Below are 18729 nucleotides of genomic sequence, written 5' to 3'. Positions count from 1 at the left end.
CACCCTTCCACCACCGTGCTTCAGAGTTGGTATGAGGTGTTTATGCTCATCCTTTTCAGGGCTTTTGTAGTTTATTCAGACACAGCTTTTGAAACCTAAACTGTGCTGTCAAGTTCTTTCAGAGAAAAGAGGTTTTCTCCTGGCAGCCCTTCTAAACAAATCATACCTGTTCATTTGTTTTTTTGTACCTGTACTATCAGGAACTTTAATATTTAACATCAAACTGGGGTTTGCAGAGTCTGAAATGTATCTCTTGGTTTCTTATTTGCAGTTTCTTCACAGTCTGACTTTGAGGTGAATTTGTTGGGGCATCCACTACTGGCAACTTTCTTAATTTTTTTTTCACTTGTGTATAATCATTAAGAATGATGGACTTCTTATTATTTAAAAATGGTCTTGTAACATGTGGCGGAGGTGTGGTCTCTGGCTCAGCTGCAGGGGAGGGGCGGCACAGTGAGCTCAAGGGGCGGTGCCAGGCAGGTGAGTGACACTGACAAGGTCTCTACTCCTTTTAGTAACGCTGGAGTGAAGAGGACACCTCCTTCAGAAGGTTTGCACAAGAGAGAGCTGCAGTCAGAAGTGTGTGCCAAACCAAAAAAGATTGCTGTGGGTCGAGCAACAAAAACAAAATGCTCAGTACAGTTTGTGTGTGTGTGTGTGTCTGTGTAGGTTCTTCTACAAAACTCTTCCCAGATTCATGGGAACCAACAATTGCTTCTCTAAGATTATTACCAATGTCCCTTCCTCCTTGGCATTGTGCTAACACATTCCAGACCTCTATAAAGACGCCTGTTTATAGAAGTCTTTACACTTGCTGATGATCAATTAATCATATACATTTGATTCACACCACCTGGCTCCAACTTATGCTTGTACTTCATATGGAAATAGTAAAAGTGTGCTTAGTTTTGTACAGTCCTTTTCCCCATGACTGTAAGTGTATGTGCAGATTAATGTGTTATGGAAATAAAGTCCAAAAAATGTGTCTCCAACCAAAAATTACTGTATTTTTTAAAGTATTGTGGTCATCAGGAATTTTGTTTGCATGGAATTTGCTTTTTATGTTACAGCCTTCAAACATAAGGATACCAAACAACACGACGTCTAACAGAAAAAGCAAACGCAGGGTGCCGTGATTGTATTTGCTGCTAAAAGAGAAAAGAAGGAGGGCAGGGGTCTGGTTTGACCCATTTAAAAAGATTCATACTACCCCGTCTGAATCACCTTGCTTTCTTTCACTAAGGAGGGAAACAGCCAGTAACGCAGTGTGATGTGCAGCTTGCTGGCACGAAGATGAGCTCAAGAATTCTTTACATTTTTTTTTTACAACTATCATTAAACAGATAATATGGTTAATCATGTGCATAAGGCCAAGACAAAACAAAAGGAGAGGAAAAAGTACTATTTGAAGCACAGACAGTCAAGGAATCAGCGTGCCACGAATAGAAGCAGAGCCACATTAAATGACACACTGCAACACTGAGACAGAAAACTAGGGCAATGTCAAAGCAGCAGAGTGGGGGGAAAACACTACTGCAACTAAGGAAGATGCACAACGTAAAACAACTCAGAGTAATGACAACAGCAGCTTTCTCATAAAAGGAGTCAATGCTGTAGCATAGACAGCTGCCACTATATCCACAGCCTGGTTGCTCAGATTTAAATTTGCGTCTTGATGGTGCATCGAGAGAGGAGAGAGAGAGAGGGATAGTCCTCGCATATTAATGCACCTTTCAAAACATATGGACACACAGTTTACAGCCCAGGTGCAAAGAGCTGATGATGCTTTGTCTATGTGTGATCAAAGCATGTGGTTTAAAAATAACATGCCTTTACCTGTCAGCTGCAGTCTGTGGTCGTAAATCTGATCCTGTGGAAATGGGTCACTGAGATATTTAAAAGTGTGCCATGACAAACTAGATCTGGTGCTAACTACCACATTCATTCATTATCCACCCCACAGGGGAACCAACAATGGGCAAATCTGCCAGCTGAGAAGAATGTGTGACTTTCTGGCATCTGAATTTTCAGGTTGTTTTACTCGATTGATATCCGGCTTAAATTTTCCTCGAAAGAGCTAATTAAATATTTCTTTGAGAAAGGTCACGCTCAGACTTCTCCATTACCAAAATGAAGCTGTAGCCTCCCACTAAGCTATGTCTCTACAGCAAGGATTTCATTCATACATCCAAATATCCATACATGAACAGCCCCCGCCAGTCTTCAGGGATTCAGGGGCTACTGTATATGATGCTGTTTGTGCCGTGTTCTCCAGCTGAAGAGCAGCCAGAGGGCATGGCACCACTGACCTGCTTACTGAGAGATAAGATAATCACGACCGCAGAGAAAAGAGGATGCCGATGCTCCGGCTGATAATGACGGTGGAGCGAGTACAGACAGTGCCGTCACACTCCTTCTAAACATGCAGTGAAAAATAGAGAATGTCAAGGAGAGTTATTATCTCCGCTCTGGAGCCTCTTCAGCGGTCCTTCGTCTTTGACGTATCGATTTAAAAGGCTGCTCTACAATGCCCCCCTGAGCCCTCTGAACTATGAGGGTAATCAGCCAGAACTAAATACTGACTCCACGGGCATCACTGCGTGTCACATTAGGCACCCATCAGTAAAAATAACAACCAGACTCCCCTTATGTGGGGAACCATGTCACGCTATGATAACATGCTGTGATACAGAGGACGTGTGAAGTCAGGAGGAAAAGAAATGATCCCCTTATTGATGTTACAGCCTAGGGTTGGGTAAAATACTTTAGTCTTTTTGAGCTTTAGTTTAATCTTCCCACACATACATACTGATTTAATGATTTAATAGTTTTATAACCTCAATGTTTTTCTTTCTTTTTTTGTTTGACACTTGTTCACTAAACAACTTATCAACCAATCACATGGCAGCAACTGACTGCATCTAGCAATGTAGACTTGATCAAGACGACCTGCTGAAGGTCAAACTGAGCATCAGAAGGATGAAGAAAGTGGATTTAAGAGACTTTGATGACTATGCTACATGGTTGTTGGTGCCAGATCGGCTGGTCTGAGTATTTCAGAAACTGCTGATCTGCTGGGATTTTCAGAAACACAACCATCTCTAGAGTTTGCAGAGAATGGTCTGAAAAGTAGAAAATATCCAGTGAGAGTCAGTTCTCTGGGTGAAAATGTCTTGTTGATGCCAGAGGTCAGAGAGGAATAGCCAAACTGTGTCGAGCTGATAGGAGTAGTAACAGTAACTCAAATAACTACTCATTACAGGTCTGCAGAAGAGCATCTCAGAATGCACAACACGCTGAAGCTTGAAGTAGATGGGCTACAGCAGCAGAAGACCACACTGGGTACAACTTCTGTCAGCAGGAAACAAAGGCTACAATTAACATGGTCTCACTAATATGTCATGGGAGATCAAACCTGTTCAGTTCCAATGGGAAGGTGACAAGGTGACAACACCTGCCTAGGACCCGCCCTCTATCTTGTACCAAGCTTCTCACTGGGAGACTCCCAGAATAGGTGACAGCGCACACCATACAGACACGACAAAAAACGTTGTGGTGGTCAGACATACTGTGTCCTGGGAGGACAGACTAGTTCTTATGAAACAGAAGAAAGCTGAGAACCAATATCTGCTTGATGAGGTCCTTGCTGAAGTATTGCACGTCTCATTTACCATCCAACTCAACAGCTGTGGTTTTCTGCTTTACTATGTCCTCAAGAAAGTTTGCATTTAAGCTTCAAAAACTGAAGAAAGCAGGTGGGCAGCTGAGACCAGTTGCTTGATGACAACCCTTCTGCAGGGTCGGTGTTTCACCCCATAGCATCTACCACAACCTGTATGCCTTCTGAGACACCTGCTGAATCTGATGAAGGGTTCCCAGCAAAGTGAGCCCTGTAACCATCTAGCCACCAGACTACTACAAGGCCTTTACATCCCGTTGCTTCAGCAGTTTCTGCTTGGACCAAAGGATGTCTGATGTTTCCTTAATCCTGTAAAAAACGTTTACATTATTTTTGCTCGCTTCTCCCTTCAGGGGTCACCACAGCAAATCATCTGCCTCCATCTCACTCTGTCAAATATCATTTACAACCCTTTTCAGCACTACTTTGACTTTAATGTGAATTAGTAAATGGTATAAACTGTGACCTCTATATTATTTTTCACTTACAGACAATATTAAAAAGATTAATATAAAGTAGAAGTCCCCAAAAATCTTTAGCTTGAGTTTTTAAGCAATTTATTTAAATCTTATTCGCTCTGAGCCAAATACACTTTTTGTAATATTGTTGAAATCTCAGCCACCTAAAATTAGTCGTCACACTGAGTGAGTGAACAACAACACACCCTGAGCCATTTTTCATGACAGAAGCTCTGCAAGAAACCCAATCGGTGCAGGCTCAGGTAACACAGCCACTTGTTGACCTCACCAGCTTTAAGCTCTCAGTATTGGCACAGCAGCTACTTCACAGCTTCTCTCACATGCACATGAAATACAGATGGCTTTGAAAACTGGTCTGAGCAGTTCTCCATCAGAAAAGATTGTCATCTGAACCTCACTTAAAGACATGGACCGGTCCAGAAAGCGCAAAGGGAGGATATCATTTCCACTAACAGCCATTGTGAGCTGAGCACAATGTCAGGACATACTCCCTGTGAAACCATCCCACAGGTGATACTTGTTGTCACTTGTTGTGACATATATCAAACACAACGAACAGCTTTTATCATTGATTTAGTTTCATAACACGGAGGATCCATGCAAAGACATCAGGTCCTGCTGTCTTTGCATGTGTTCACTATCTGCTCTCCTCTAAAGCACCTCCCCCCCTTCATTATCCTCCTTAAAATAATCAGAACACATTTAAAGATTCTGGTTTAATTTTGAATTCTGCTAAAGTTGCACAAAAAATGCACCTATATGATAAAATACCTTTAAGGAGGATATGCCACAAGGAAAGAAAAAGAATGCATTCACAGATACTACAGAGCATTTCTGAGGTAAAACTATAAGTGTTATTATCTACAGAAGGACTGTCGTGATAGGAAATAAAAGCTGAAAAGATGTAGAAGAAAAACTTAACAGAGCTTCATGAAATATACATGAGAGGTTTGTAGCTTAGCTTTTTCTTTTTGTATAAAAAAAATAAAGTGAACCTTGGGCTCAAATCATTCCTATTTTTGCTAAATGCTAATTTTAGTTTGAGGTATCGCCTCTAGCTCTAAGAGAAAGCGCCAGTGATAGCACTGACATTACTTACGCTGTTAAATTCAGGGAAAAGTTTAAAGGAACAAAAAGAGGCTGCTTTTGAGTTCTAACTTTATGTTAGATGACAGAAAATGTGCATATTTGTTCCTGCTATTTGAATAGATATAGATGAAACAGATGAATAGATAATGCTACACTCGTTAACAGATGGATATGGGTTGCTTTGTTCTTCTCACCAACAGCTCACCAGGCTCACTGATTTAGATTTATATCTTATTTGTGCAATAAAAATATTGTAGATACACACATCCCCCTGTCTAATGCGTCATGGCTCAGTCTAGAGTAGATATTTTTCCTTGCAACAATAGAAAAATTGTGGGTTGCTTGGTGTTTGCAAGTAATTATTGCAACTAATAGTGTTGACCAAGTGATTGCCCTGAGGTTGACGGTAGTTGCAAGTCAATTATACAGCTCGAGCAAGGGGAGGCAACCAGTCTACATACAATTACAATCAGTCTCTGACAAATATGAGAAGGTTTGCAAATAATTGCTGCCTTCCTTTTAAACCCAGACAGATCGCCAACACGTTGCAATAAATCTGAGTCAGTCTGTGCAAATGAGGGCAACTTGTCTGTAACTTATCTGCAATGTGTCGGTAAGATGACTTTACTCAAATGGTTCTATTCTGATTATACTCCTACTGAAATTTTTCATGTGACGTTTCTCACATGTGCAAAACTCAGGAGTTGTCCGCCATAGTGGATGTGTAACAACTGCTGGTTGCTAGGAGAACATGTATATGGGGAGTGGTTCCTGGAAGTTGGTGGCTCTTCTTGAATCCAATTGGTTGCAAAGAGTTTGCATCTTTGTCTGGATATATTAACTGCTAGCTGAGGGGTAGTGCAGCATGATAAACTATGATGCGGACCATAAATTCAGAAGGTTCATCCTCAAAGTAAAAGCTGCGCTTCAGCACTGCAGCTAACATGTTTCAAAGGGTGCAAACCATTTCTGGTTTGTGCTGCACGTTTTCACAGTTTCAGTACCAGTTGAGGAGCCCGATCCATCACTTTCATTCCAATTACAATAGCAACCAAAGCAATTAGAAGAAAGTTTCTGCCAAAAACAGACGGCAAAAACCTTGACTACATGTAAATGACATTTTACATTTTCATTTAGAAATGTTGACTCTTCTAAGAATTCAAGGACTTCTTTCCAACAATAGGGAGAGAAAACCAGGAACTGTGAATAAAAAAACACATTTTAAAGGGTGATTAAATCTAAGTAATGCTGCCACACATTTTCCAGTCTCTCCCAGTCTTTGTCCTGGTGAGGGAGACTGTGCTAAAATAGGACAGCTGCTGACTCACAGCTCACAGTGACCAGTGACACTGACTGTAATAAGATCAGACTAACTCTTGGCAGTTGGATTAGCATCCCCATGTTATGCAGGGCTCCTCTCCAAAACCATAGCTTCTTCAGGTCACCTTCCTTCTAACATTTACTTGTCATGCTGCACGCCTGTGCAGAGCACACAGGCCAAACAGAAAGTATGTTTGAGCAGTGATTGTGTATTCACAGCACAGATACTATACTCTAAAGTTAAAGTGGCTCTACAGGAGATGGCTGTTGTTCAGTGAGCCCATTACTGCTATTAAACACCATTATGGTTACATAAATGTGAGGTGGCAGAGCACACTCCTGCGGGGGTGAGGGTTTGTGAGTGAGCATGCAAACACAGGGTGTGGGAGTCGATGAAGAGTGAATCACAGAGCTATGGTGCAGAACAGGTGGCGCAGGTGAGCTGCAGCTGGTTGCAGGGAGAAGGAGGAGGAGCAGCTTACGTGAGCGAGAGGGTGAAGTGAAAACGCTGGCGGAGGCCCTTAAAGGTCAGGAAGGAGTGCGGGGGAAAGTTTCGTGTGGTCATCTCACAGTACGGCTTCTCGTAGCCTCCCGGTAGACACTCGCACTTAAAGCCGCCGACCAGCAGGTTCACACAGGTGCCTCCGTTCTTGCAGACCCCCGGCGCACAGCGGCCTGAGCGAGACGACAGCTCGCAGCGTTCTCCTGGAGGTGGATAGAAGAAAGGAAGGGGAGCGAAATGAGAATTCATATCACTTGTGATAAGGCAGGCATACCATCTGGGACGCGGCAGTGCTATATGCTATTTTCTGTCACTGCAACTCTCCTATATGTGCCGTTACACAAGAGTAACACCTCATATCAGCTCATAAATACCTCTTAGACAGAAACAGAGACGATGAAAAATAAATTAGAAACACTGTTTACAGAGTGTATCAGAGGAAATCATGCACACTGGCTTCTCTTTGATAGTGCCTGCAGTTTCAGGCTGTCTCTTTCCTCTGTATCACACCCAGCATGACTCCCTCTGCTCCCTCTGGGAATAAGGCTGCAGTTTGTACTGAATTATATTCAGCAGAATGACACGATGGCTGAAAGCAGCGAGCTGGAAGTGCATTCAGACTCTGAAGCTTTCAAACGATATGATTGCACTTTCTGCTGCAGACTGAGGAGGCTCCTGATGATTACTCCCTGCTTTTTCCACACCTTTCAGACACTTGACGAGTTCATCACTTGAAATCAAAAAAGGGCTTGTCTCCTACCTTTCCTCTAAAAAAAATATCATTTTTAGAACTCCATCGAGAATTAGCTATTTTGATCCATTAGGGTTCGGTAAAGTTTCATAGTGGGTTGGGCAAACTATCGGGCTGGAAACAAGACATTTACTAATCAATAAACAGATAAACAGAAAATGAGCGAACAGCAATGTTGGTAATCAAATAAATCAGTATTTTTCCAAAGAAAAAATAAAAGACAGTAAATATTCTTGTTGATGTTTTGTCTGCATAGAGGACTTTTTTTTAGCACCTCCAAGTTAATCAGTTTTGTTAAATAGGGTTTCATTAGACATAAGAGGCATTTTGTGATTAACAAACTATCAGGAAAAACAGTTAAATGTGTAGAATAATGCTAAAAACTGCACATGGACTGAGATCCTGTTTACGCATGTAGTCACTGGAAGCGAAGGTCCATTCAGAGCCAGGAAAAACCCTGCAGTTCTTGGATTAACTGAGAGTTCAATCAGTGATGATAGAATTGTTAGTTGCAGTCCCAGATCCACAGAGATGAACTGTGAGAGGTTAGAGGTCACATGAGGCCAGTAAAGGAAGACTGTGATCAATGTGAAGGGAAGGACCAGGGTAGCCGTGGGACAGCGACAGATGGTGTACTGTGACTCCATGAATGAGTCTTCATCCTTCTCTGCAGCGCTGTCCGTCTCACATGTGCCATTTGTCTCGGTCTTGGGGACGGGAGGCTGCACCGGTTGCTGAGGCAAGACTGCTCGCTCTCCCACGGGCGAACAGGAATTTGTGTCAAAGCCACTAAGCCAGCAGTGTGGAAGACTTCCGCTGCGTGCAGCACTACTGTAACACTGGCACACACACACAGCTCACATCTTCATCCAACAGCACTGATACACAGGCCTTTCATTTACTCCTTCACTATTAATCACTCCATTCACAGTCCACAGAAAGCACGTTTTTTTGTTTTATTGCCGTTGTTGGAAAACATCCGTTCAGTCTCAATAAATTCAGGAACTGCCAGTCGAGACTTCCTGATAATGACTCTGAACGTTTATTGATTAACAGAAAAGATTATATAAACACAAAAGCAGAGACACGGTCAGAATGCAGAGATTAATGCCGAGAAACAACATTTTTGGGCCCATTTGTAGCCGATATATATATATATATATATATACACTATACACTCTCACAGCACAGTTTTCACAGAAAACCATCGACATAGTATTCATTCCTTTATTCATAAATTCTTATTAATAATCACTAATAAGACGTTTTCCTCAAATGAGAGGAAATTGGCCAGGAACAACCCGGGAACCACCCAGTCTGCCATGAACCGCTTTTTTAGCATCCCAGCTGGGGATCAGGGCCCACCGAAGGGTTGCAGAATAAAAATGTGATGGTTAATGGGGCAGTTAAAAGATAAACTGCTGCTTTAACTCTGAGTTGTGGGATAAAATGAACATTAAATGGAAAAATGAGTAAAATATCGCAAAACTGGACAACAGTGTATTTTCTCTCCATCGTGAACACTTTCTAAGTGCGCTCTTTCCTGAAGTGGCATAAAGTCAAAATCTGTCAGTGCTCTGTTCCAGATGGAGTGAAGCCTAACAGTGGCTCCAACCTGTCATCCTGCAAATATTAGCTGTCCTCTTCTTACTGATGCTTCCTGAGAACAATCAGCCACTGATGGCCAGCCAGCTGTAAAATAAAACCTTCCTGTTACACTGCTGGCAACCTTGTTATTAATTCAGCAACTTGCTGTTTAGGCAATAGAGCACTTTTGTTTCTTTAAGCAATCGCTGTGGACGAACACACTGAAGCTGAAGCTGAAGAAAAGTCCCAGTAACATCAAAGTTTTCTTTACTGTGGAAAAACACATTAGTCAGAACATTTTGGTAGCAATTTGTAGAGATCATGCTCACTGATCTGAGGTAAAATGCTTCTCAGTGTTTGCCGGCTCCCTGCGGAGATGCCTGCACCACAGGTGCTGCAAATGGCAGCTTTGTGTTGCCAGGTGAGCGGCGCAGCAGGGCGGGGACGGGCTCACAATCCCAATTCCACACAATGTCTTGATCAATAATTCAGACACATCTCCTGTGCTCTGTTTACGCACCTCTATAAGTCCATCCAGTGCCCTCACTCTCTGTTTGCTGCCGGCATGAATCATTAAGCAGCAAATTGAACAGACACCTCAGAGATCGCGCTTTAATTTAGACAGGAGGAACCACTGGGCTCCTTCATTTTCTACTTTTTGTGAGTACATCTAAATATATACATTATACAGTCTTTATATATTATTAGCAAGCCCTGTAGATAAGCTTTTCTGCTAATAACCATAATTAAACTTTATAGCTAAAAATAAGGCAGACGTCACTTTTGGCATCATCAAACTGTAAAAGTGAACTAAAAGCTTCAAAGCAAATAACATCATGGAATATAAAATAGGATATTAACACCTCTGCCTACACAAATAGCAAAATGATTCATGTTTTTCTCTGATAATTTCTCTGCAAAATGGGTTCATAGTATTTTTAGATAATCATAAATCCCACATGATCGTCACACTGAGAGAGAAACAAAAAAAAAAAACCTAAATGTACCCCTGAAAATCAAAACATGACAAAATAACCTAATAATTATTTGGTATTATTTGGACAACACCTACTCCTTATGGCTCACACTCTCAGCACATTAAAACAACATTCAGCTGCACTTTATCTGAGGCCAATTAGCAATAAAAAATGCATGTTTTGTCTATCGCTTTGTTGTGTTTGATGAAGCAGGGTGAGTATGACGGCAGGGATGCTGTAAATACATTAAAAAAAAAACATATCTGGTCGTAGTGCAGCTCTCCACCATCCATCTGTGCAAACCGTTCCTAGAGGGGACGTTTCCTCAGAGATCTTAGAGATGGGTGTTTCTGAGCTGCTAGGTAACAGAAGAGCATCAGCGCTCCTCCTCAGTGAAACAGAGCGGGTGGGTGGATCCCTCCGGACGCACCGAAAAACGCAGAGTAACCGGGAGTAAAATCCACTATCACAGAACAAACAAGGATCCTGTCTGTAACAGAAAGGAGGTCAGGGCGAGAATATGCAAAGTGTTCAGCTAAAGCGAGCAACCACTCGGGAATAATGAGATAAAGTGATCGATAGCCCAACTGATACATGACCTCTGGCTGTATCTGTCATCTGGGTACACAAGCGCGCACGCACACACACGCAACACAAACATACCTATAACACAGAGATAAGATCACTAAGCATCTCTCTCTCCGTTCATTTTCTATCATCTCAAAATTTTCTTTAATTAATAAATAATTAAGGCAAATACGAGGGAAAAATTAGGGACACAGAATGAGGCAAATGTGACTTGTTCACATAAATAAATTTCCTCATCACTAGTCAAATCATCTGTTGCATGCATTAAGACCACACATGCTCTGTGAGTTTTTAATGTCCTGGATCTTTTTACATAAAACAGTTAATCCCTGAAATTGAAGTTGAGGTGTTTACAGGTGTTTAGTGCACCTCTCTACACCACTGACTGCTAAATAAAGACAAAGGGCACACAGTGAGGTAGACGCGAGGTAGTCAGTTCAGGGAATCCATATCGACTGATGCCCCAAGCTAAAGTCTTTAGAAAAAGTGAGGCTGTTGCATCTTGCAAATGCTGTGATTAAAAAAAAACAACACACACACACACACACACACACACACACACACACACACACACACACACACACACACACACACACACACGTGTCTGGTAACATTTTTATTCATGCCATCTCTCAGAAGAAAATTGTAGTGGCTTGCAGTGTGTCTGGCAGGAGTTCATGGCGATTTGTAAATGTGAGTGTGAATATTTTTGTTGCAAACCATGTCTGCACATTAAAAGCCCACAAATGTATTCTCAATGACTGTACGAATTAGCAGAGGAAAAAAAAAAATCTCATCATCACAGGGAGGTGGAGGTCAGTAGTTATCTGCTGAATGATCAACACAAACACATCCAGGATTCCTACGAGAAGTCACGTTCACGCAGAGAGCTCGAAAAGAGGAGCATCCTTCCTGCCGTGTGTTTTAAGACGACCATGTGTGAGAGCAAAAGCAGGACAACAGTCTTGTTGTTCGTCATCTACAGAATGAATTGGAGGAGCCAAATCATTTACTCCGTGTTTCTGAAAAACAGCTACGATGATGGCTGTTATACATTTTTGTTTCTTTTTCTTTTTTCATTTTCTGTCCTGCTACCATCTGGTGACGCCTACAGTCCAACAGTTGCCCAGCACGCACGCACACGCACCATTAACACATAAACCTTGCACAGATTGTCCATCCACCTTTCTTTACACACAAAATCACAGCTATACAGCACTTAGCCACCCACCTGAAAGAGACAGAGTGAGCAATTTAGAGCGCGCGCGCATACACACACACACGCACACACACACACTCTCACTGAGCCCCATCGAAGTGTCGAGAGTGATGAACTGAGGAACGGCAGCTGGAGTTGTACATCAGAGGAGAATACGTCATGTATAACCGTGTTTAAATGACCTTGTTTGATCAAACCGATTAAGTGAGACATCTTAAACTGTAAACCGCTGCATCATATTCAGGTAACGCTCTGCATCGGGGTCTAAACCTCATCAAGTGATGCAAATGAATCTAGCTAACTGTGGACAAAAATACGCCCACTTCACCCACTCGCACATTCACTCCCTCTCTGCTGATTCACGTTAAAAGCACCTGCAGTACAGCTCCAACACCCACAACTGTGCAAGAATATGTAAGTGCCACTCAACCTGGACTCGGAGCGACCCAGCCCACACACTCAAATGCCGACACTATTTGAGTCTTTGTGAGCAGCTCCAGGTGAAAAAAAAATCTTTCATTGCCTGATGAGGAACAAAGGAAGCAACGCTATTAATGAGAGCACAAAAACAACAGCGGGGTTTTCAGCAATTCTTCAGTTCAGCTTTTTAAACTAGAGGCCTTTTCAAGCAGATCTTAGTCAATGTAATCATCTTCGGATTATTCAGGAAGTGAAGTGCTCCTTCACCAGTTCTTCAGTTTTGATTTCACAGCTGCTACACATCTGCACATAAACTAATCAGCTCCAAAACAACTGTCTCTTATTTAAGTATCATCCCTTCAGTAAGTACAGAATAAATATGTAATGTGCACTCTTTATTTTACACCCTTTTATGGAATATGTATGAGATATATCAACACTTAATAAAAGATTTATAGTCGTTTTAAGCTGTTGTAAGGGCATTTTCTGCTTCAGCATGCAAAATAGAGAATAAACTAAAAAAGTAAAAATAAATAAAATAAAATATGCCTTCATAATATTTTGAATTGTTGGGTTTTTAATAATGCTATTTATTAACAGCATGCCTTACATCACACAGATTTATTGAATGTATTTCTGAATAAATCAAAATTTAAGGTGTTGTAGATGCATAAACACCATGAAGGGAACATATTTAGCCTTTTGGTAGGTGGTTGCTAGGCAACATAATAAAGCTATAATATCTGATATAGAGAAAAACTTTCAGAGGCCTAAGATGCAGTTGTGTGCTAAGTTTAATTAGCAGGCAAACAAACAAAAACATATAATCTAAAAAAAAGAAGCTAGTTAGCATAAGCAGGTGACATTCTCCATCTTTTATATACAGTCTATATCTTACACTTACACTTAGCTTCTGACTGTGAATATTAATTATTGACATATAAAGTGCAAATATATAGATATGTATATATTATTCCGTGTTATAAACAAGCTAAGATGAAAAGAGGGTGTTAAAATGCTCCTCTGTAATCATAAATATACGATCATGGGGGCTTCAAAGACAAGATGAAACTTTAAATCACATTAAAAAGTCAGTATTTGACCCACTTAACCTCTCAACAAAAAGATAACTACCCTAATATTCAAACTGTATTAATTAGCATATTTAAACTCTCACTCTCTTTAAACTCCTTTTCAACTTCCCCCTTTTCCCCTTAACTATAAACCGAATGAGCGGACCCTCTTTAACCCTTTGAAGACGTGAATAATTTTTAGAGCAATGAATGAATTACAATTCCTGCAACTGCTTCACCATTCTGCTGCCAACAGTGATAAATTAATCCTTCATTATCACTGGAAATGGAAGCTTCTGTCCTCTCCGTCTCGACATTGTGTGCGCTCTGTGATGCTTTTTTGTTAAGCCGTGGGGTATTTCACAGCTAGGGGACACGCTCCATCTGTAGCCATGTATATTTAATAATTTCCTCCTCTTGTTCCACTCAGGGCTCTGGTGGTCTTGTTTTTTTTGTTTTTTGTTTTAAAAACACAGTAAACAACTTTTTTTAAATGTCCCCAGTCCCCGAAAAAACACATGAGAGAGCAAACAGAGCTGTTTTATCATCACTTTTCCTGTTCCTTGGATCTTAGCTTTGAGACCCCGTCCACTGCTGAGCCCATGAGTGTAGGTGTGAATGTCTATAACTATACAGTTTATTCAGTGGCTGTGACACAAATACACAAACAAAGAAGGAGAAAAAGTATTCTGATATTTATGGATCTTGTTCCGGTAAGTAAGTCAGAGGTCACACAGATGTATAGCAGTTAATCAGCTCGTGTTTTTTTCCGCTTACTTCTGCTGTGACTTACTGCATGAGGATAAATCAAATAAGTCATCACTCAGCTTGTGTCTGCCGAGCGGGTTATTAGTGAAGTGGACGGTCTGTGGGTATAAAGAGCTGAAAAGGGGAGTGAAAGGGACAGATGTAGACATTAAAGCCCCCGTGGGAGTTTGTGAAGAGACAAGCAGACATGTGAACAGCTTGGCAGAAACTGGTCCGCTTCACTTTCTAGTGGCACTAAACACTTGAAGACAGGTGCTTTTCAGCAGGAATTCATGGAGCTTGAAAGTGACAGTTTGCTAAAACCTCATTTCTGCACACAGCAGAATGGTGCAAAACCTTGCAACTGAAGTTTAGAGGAGGGTTTTTAATACAATATTTTAGGTTTTAACTTTTTATTTCACTTCGGGGTTACTGGGCGCTGACATAGAGCGAGAGGTGGGGTACACCCTGGACAGGTCGCCAGTCTATCCCAGGGCAAACACCGTCCACAATTATACTCGTATTAATCTTTATGTGATATAAAAATGCCATAACACAACTTCATTGTACAGCAGCACGATGCTTTTACCTTCCCTAGTGAGCCAACAAGAATGCCTGTTGACGATTTAGTACCTCAAAACAGACCTACTTCAACAACCTCCAACAAAGCACAGTACTTTGCAAACTATGCCAGAAAATCGTTGCAACTAAAGGTGAAACCAACAAACTGTTTTCCCCACTTTTGTTAAATTCAAACACTGTCAAATTGTAACCCAAGGACGCATTACACAAGAGTAGCAAAGGAAAAAAAAAGAATGGTGGTCTTTGTCTCTCTATGTTAGCCTTGTGATGGATCAGGCCCATGAGTTAGATACTAGTTAAGAAAACACCACATGTGGAAGAAGGCAAAGAGACCGAAAGCTGACAGCTTTTCTTTTCATATGTCTATTAACATGAATGCAAAATAACTGGGTCAATTATTGAATTGAGTTGTGTCTAAGAGTGTGCTTATTGTGTTCAGTGAAGTCTCTCACCTGTGTAGTCCTCAAAGCACTCGCAGGTATAGCCTCCCTCTCTGCTGCGGCACACGCCATGAGGTCCACACGGTTTAGAGTAGCACAGGTCGATCTCAGTCTCGCAGTAGTCCCCCGTGAAGCCGGTGGGACAGCGGCAGCGCAGCCCAGCGATGGGGTGGATGGGTCTGAACAGGATGGTATCGGATGCAACAAAGGGCGCCAGGCTGTCAAACTTCAGCACCGACACACACTTCATGTAGTTCTCACACGGCTCGCGCAGGCAGATGTTGTCATCAAAGGGAAGAACCTCCTGGGAGGAAATCTGAGCGAGAAGACTGCGGTTCAAATACAATCTCTCTTGGAGCTCCTCCGAGCCGAAAAACTCCCCAGGCTCAGCCCCTCTCCCCGGCCCGTCGCCTCCGTGACCGAGCCCACCAGGACGCTGGTGTCCCTCCCCAAACACGGGCACAGCCACCGACAAGCTGACGTTGAGGATGCGAGCGCTGACGTCTGTGTCATCTTGGATGTTGAAGATCACAACGTCTTCAGGGGCAGCGGACAGGACCCGGGCCACGCCGTCCAAGAACTGAGACAGCAGCAGGGACAGGAAATGTTCCTGGGAGGTGTTGGCCAATCGCAACGTGATGCTGTTGGACAGCATTTCATCTGTGATGATGGTGACTTGGAGAATGCACTGAGCTGAGACTGAGTGGACACCATCTGAGAAACAGAGGAGAAAAAGAAAAACGTTTAAAAAATGGCAATTTTGGAACTTCTCTTAGCAGAAACCAAGTGCCAACCTCCAGGACTGAAAAAACGAATGAGTCTCCATAGACTTCAGTTTTAAAATGACAAACTTAAAGGTATCAAAAATCACATTTACAGCCTGGTAGACAAACAGGTTTGGCCTCTTTAGAGTAGTGATGAACTTCTGTATTTGGGCCTGAAGTTATGCATTATAAAGACTGCTGTGTGACAGGTGGCTGCCGACTTGATCACTACCTGCTATTCTGATCTTCTGAATTTTACCCCTGGAGCATACTCGTGGTGATTTCCTGGAAAATATTATGTCTTACCGTGCAGTTAACTGAGCTAATAACCCACCCAAGAAGTCTGGGCTCCATTTGTTTTCCCAGTGAGTGAAATACGTGCATTATTTTTGTTTAAATGTAAGCTGCACTAACAATCAGATATCTGTGTCTGCAGGATGCATACATACAGCCTACGGATGCAGCTTACTAACGAACACAGCACTCCACCTTCTCATCCAAATATGGTTGTTTGCTGCTCTAAAGAAAACATGTCGACGGCCAAAACGCTGTACTCAGTGCTTCAAAATGGTAGCCAATAGTAGAGCGATGGGGACGATTGCGAAGTGCTGGTGTGTGGGTTGGATGAAGAAGGCTGAATGTACTCCAGGTTTTATGTCACGCTGTCACAAAAATCTTTAAAAGATGAAAAACAACGACGCATTAGTCGATCTGCGCCTCTCAGCTTACCGGCCTTCCCAATCACACAAATGTCAAAGCACACGTCACTAAAAAATCCACTTTGATTTAGGAACTAATACACTTCGAAGAAGCTAGATGCAGTCGGTTACTCAGGGGAAAGTAAACGCTGTATTTGTTCGGGGACTATTTTCAGACATGAGTTAACAGTTGGTGCTGCAACATTTGAAAAAAGCAGGCCTGTATACATAGGAGTGACTCAGACGTGCCAGTGTTCACAGTCATATAGGAATGTAGTGCAATGTTGCACACATTGTTGACACACACACACACATACATTTGATTTGGGGGGGTTGAGGAAAAATTTGCCGCGCCATCATAATGTAATCGAAATAACAGGATGTTTTTATCCTCCAAAGTATATTATAATAATCTAAACTTGAGTCTCGCCAACACACGGAGCAGCTGTAACATCAGGACATGGAGGTGAATGGTGGTGGCTTTACACAGCTGTTCCACACAGTGTAGCAGCATCTTTCCTAATGCTCAGGATGGTGGTATAAAGCAAAGACAGTAGCCACAATAATGTACAAATTGGAGTTTTGATAAATATTATAATAATAACACCTTTTTACTTGTTCTTGGCTCAGACGGGTGTTTTTCTTGTTTTGTGCCAGAGTAGATAAGAAATGAATGCCAGGCCTAAGAGAGAACAAGTGTATGTTTTCTTTCAATACATTCCAACTTTCTAATCAGCAATTTCACGCCTGTATTCACAGCTCACTCTTTGCTTTCTTTGTCCGGAAGCAGAGATGCTACTTCATTATACATGACATGCTGAAAGCCTCGAGTCTCAAATTCACCACTTTCAGCAATTCTCAGCTCAGCGGATCTCTTGTTTTTAAAACCAGATCCTGGTAGCGTTTAATTATCAGTACACTTCAAATGTTCAGCTCTGAATCCAGTGTTGTTTTACTCCTGCTGTTGTACATGATGTCTTGACTGTACACTGCATGAATTTGTGTGTTAGGTCTTTACTAAAGAGTCCACTTTCTAATGTAGACATTATGTTGCATCATATCAGGCCAACATTTGCACTGACTTATGACTTTGCTGAGCTGATATTTTTGGGTTATTTTCCCCCCACTGTGAGCCCATTTACAATAAAGTAAAAATGCTCATCAGCAAGTATGAGCTGGAAGTCGAACAGTACAGAGATGGAGCACTGCTCACTGAGGAGTAAAATTATAATAAAAACAGCCTTGATGTGAGTAAGGAGCACACAGGGAAGTCCAGTGCGTGGCTAACAAGCACAAAACCTTTTTTTTTGGTCTGTTACAGCTTCAATGTTGCTCTAAATCCAGTCGATAGAAACAGTCTAACACAAATGTACTTCCTAACCTGGATCTTTGGCTTTCTGCCCAGTGACAAAGGGCCAAAGCCAGCATACAGTTACACAACAAACAGTTTGCACTGCATTGTTAAAAACCTAATTCATTTCTCCTAAATGTTCTCCTAACATTTAGGACCAGTTTAAATGTACATGGCACATCTCTTGCTTTATCGTCATCATAAATATAAATTGCCAAAACACTTTGACAATGTTCAAACCCTTTAAGCTGTACAAACATTCTCTTTTCCCCTTTTTATGCCAACAAATTATTTAAAAATGCTCAAAAATCAACAGCAGCAGTGAAAGAAGCATGTACAATCATTTCTATTCTAGGCATTTATAGCAAAATGTCAGAATAAGGCTGATGCAAAAGTTCATGTGTCTTAATTAATCCTAAGTGGCTTTTGCTGAAAAGCCACTATTGCAGCCACCGTAATCACA

At 41.7% G+C, this 18729-nt stretch overlaps 1 protein-coding gene across 3 annotated transcripts in view; it reads right to left on the bottom strand.

Annotated features, from left to right (window-relative positions):
* The window catches only part of celsr2 (cadherin, EGF LAG seven-pass G-type receptor 2), a 72487-nt gene that overhangs the window by 30001 nt on the left and 23757 nt on the right, over nt 1–18729 (bottom strand). For all 3 annotated transcript variants that reach the window (XM_085158603.1, XM_085158604.1, XM_085158605.1), the window contains exons 2-3: nt 15466–16167; nt 7050–7272 (exon numbers count right to left, since the gene is read on the bottom strand). In XM_085158603.1, the coding sequence (XP_085014729.1) occupies nt 7050–7272; nt 15466–16167 (925 nt within the window). The remainder of the gene's footprint in view (nt 1–7049; nt 7273–15465; nt 16168–18729) is intronic.

This window comes from Neolamprologus multifasciatus, chromosome 5 (assembly GCF_963576455.1).
Source record: "Neolamprologus multifasciatus chromosome 5, fNeoMul1.2, whole genome shotgun sequence".
In the NCBI taxonomy this organism is placed as follows: Eukaryota; Metazoa; Chordata; class Actinopteri; order Cichliformes; family Cichlidae; genus Neolamprologus; species Neolamprologus multifasciatus.
The sequence above is the reverse complement of the archived record's forward strand: the minus strand, read 5'-3'. Positions and strand labels throughout refer to the sequence as shown.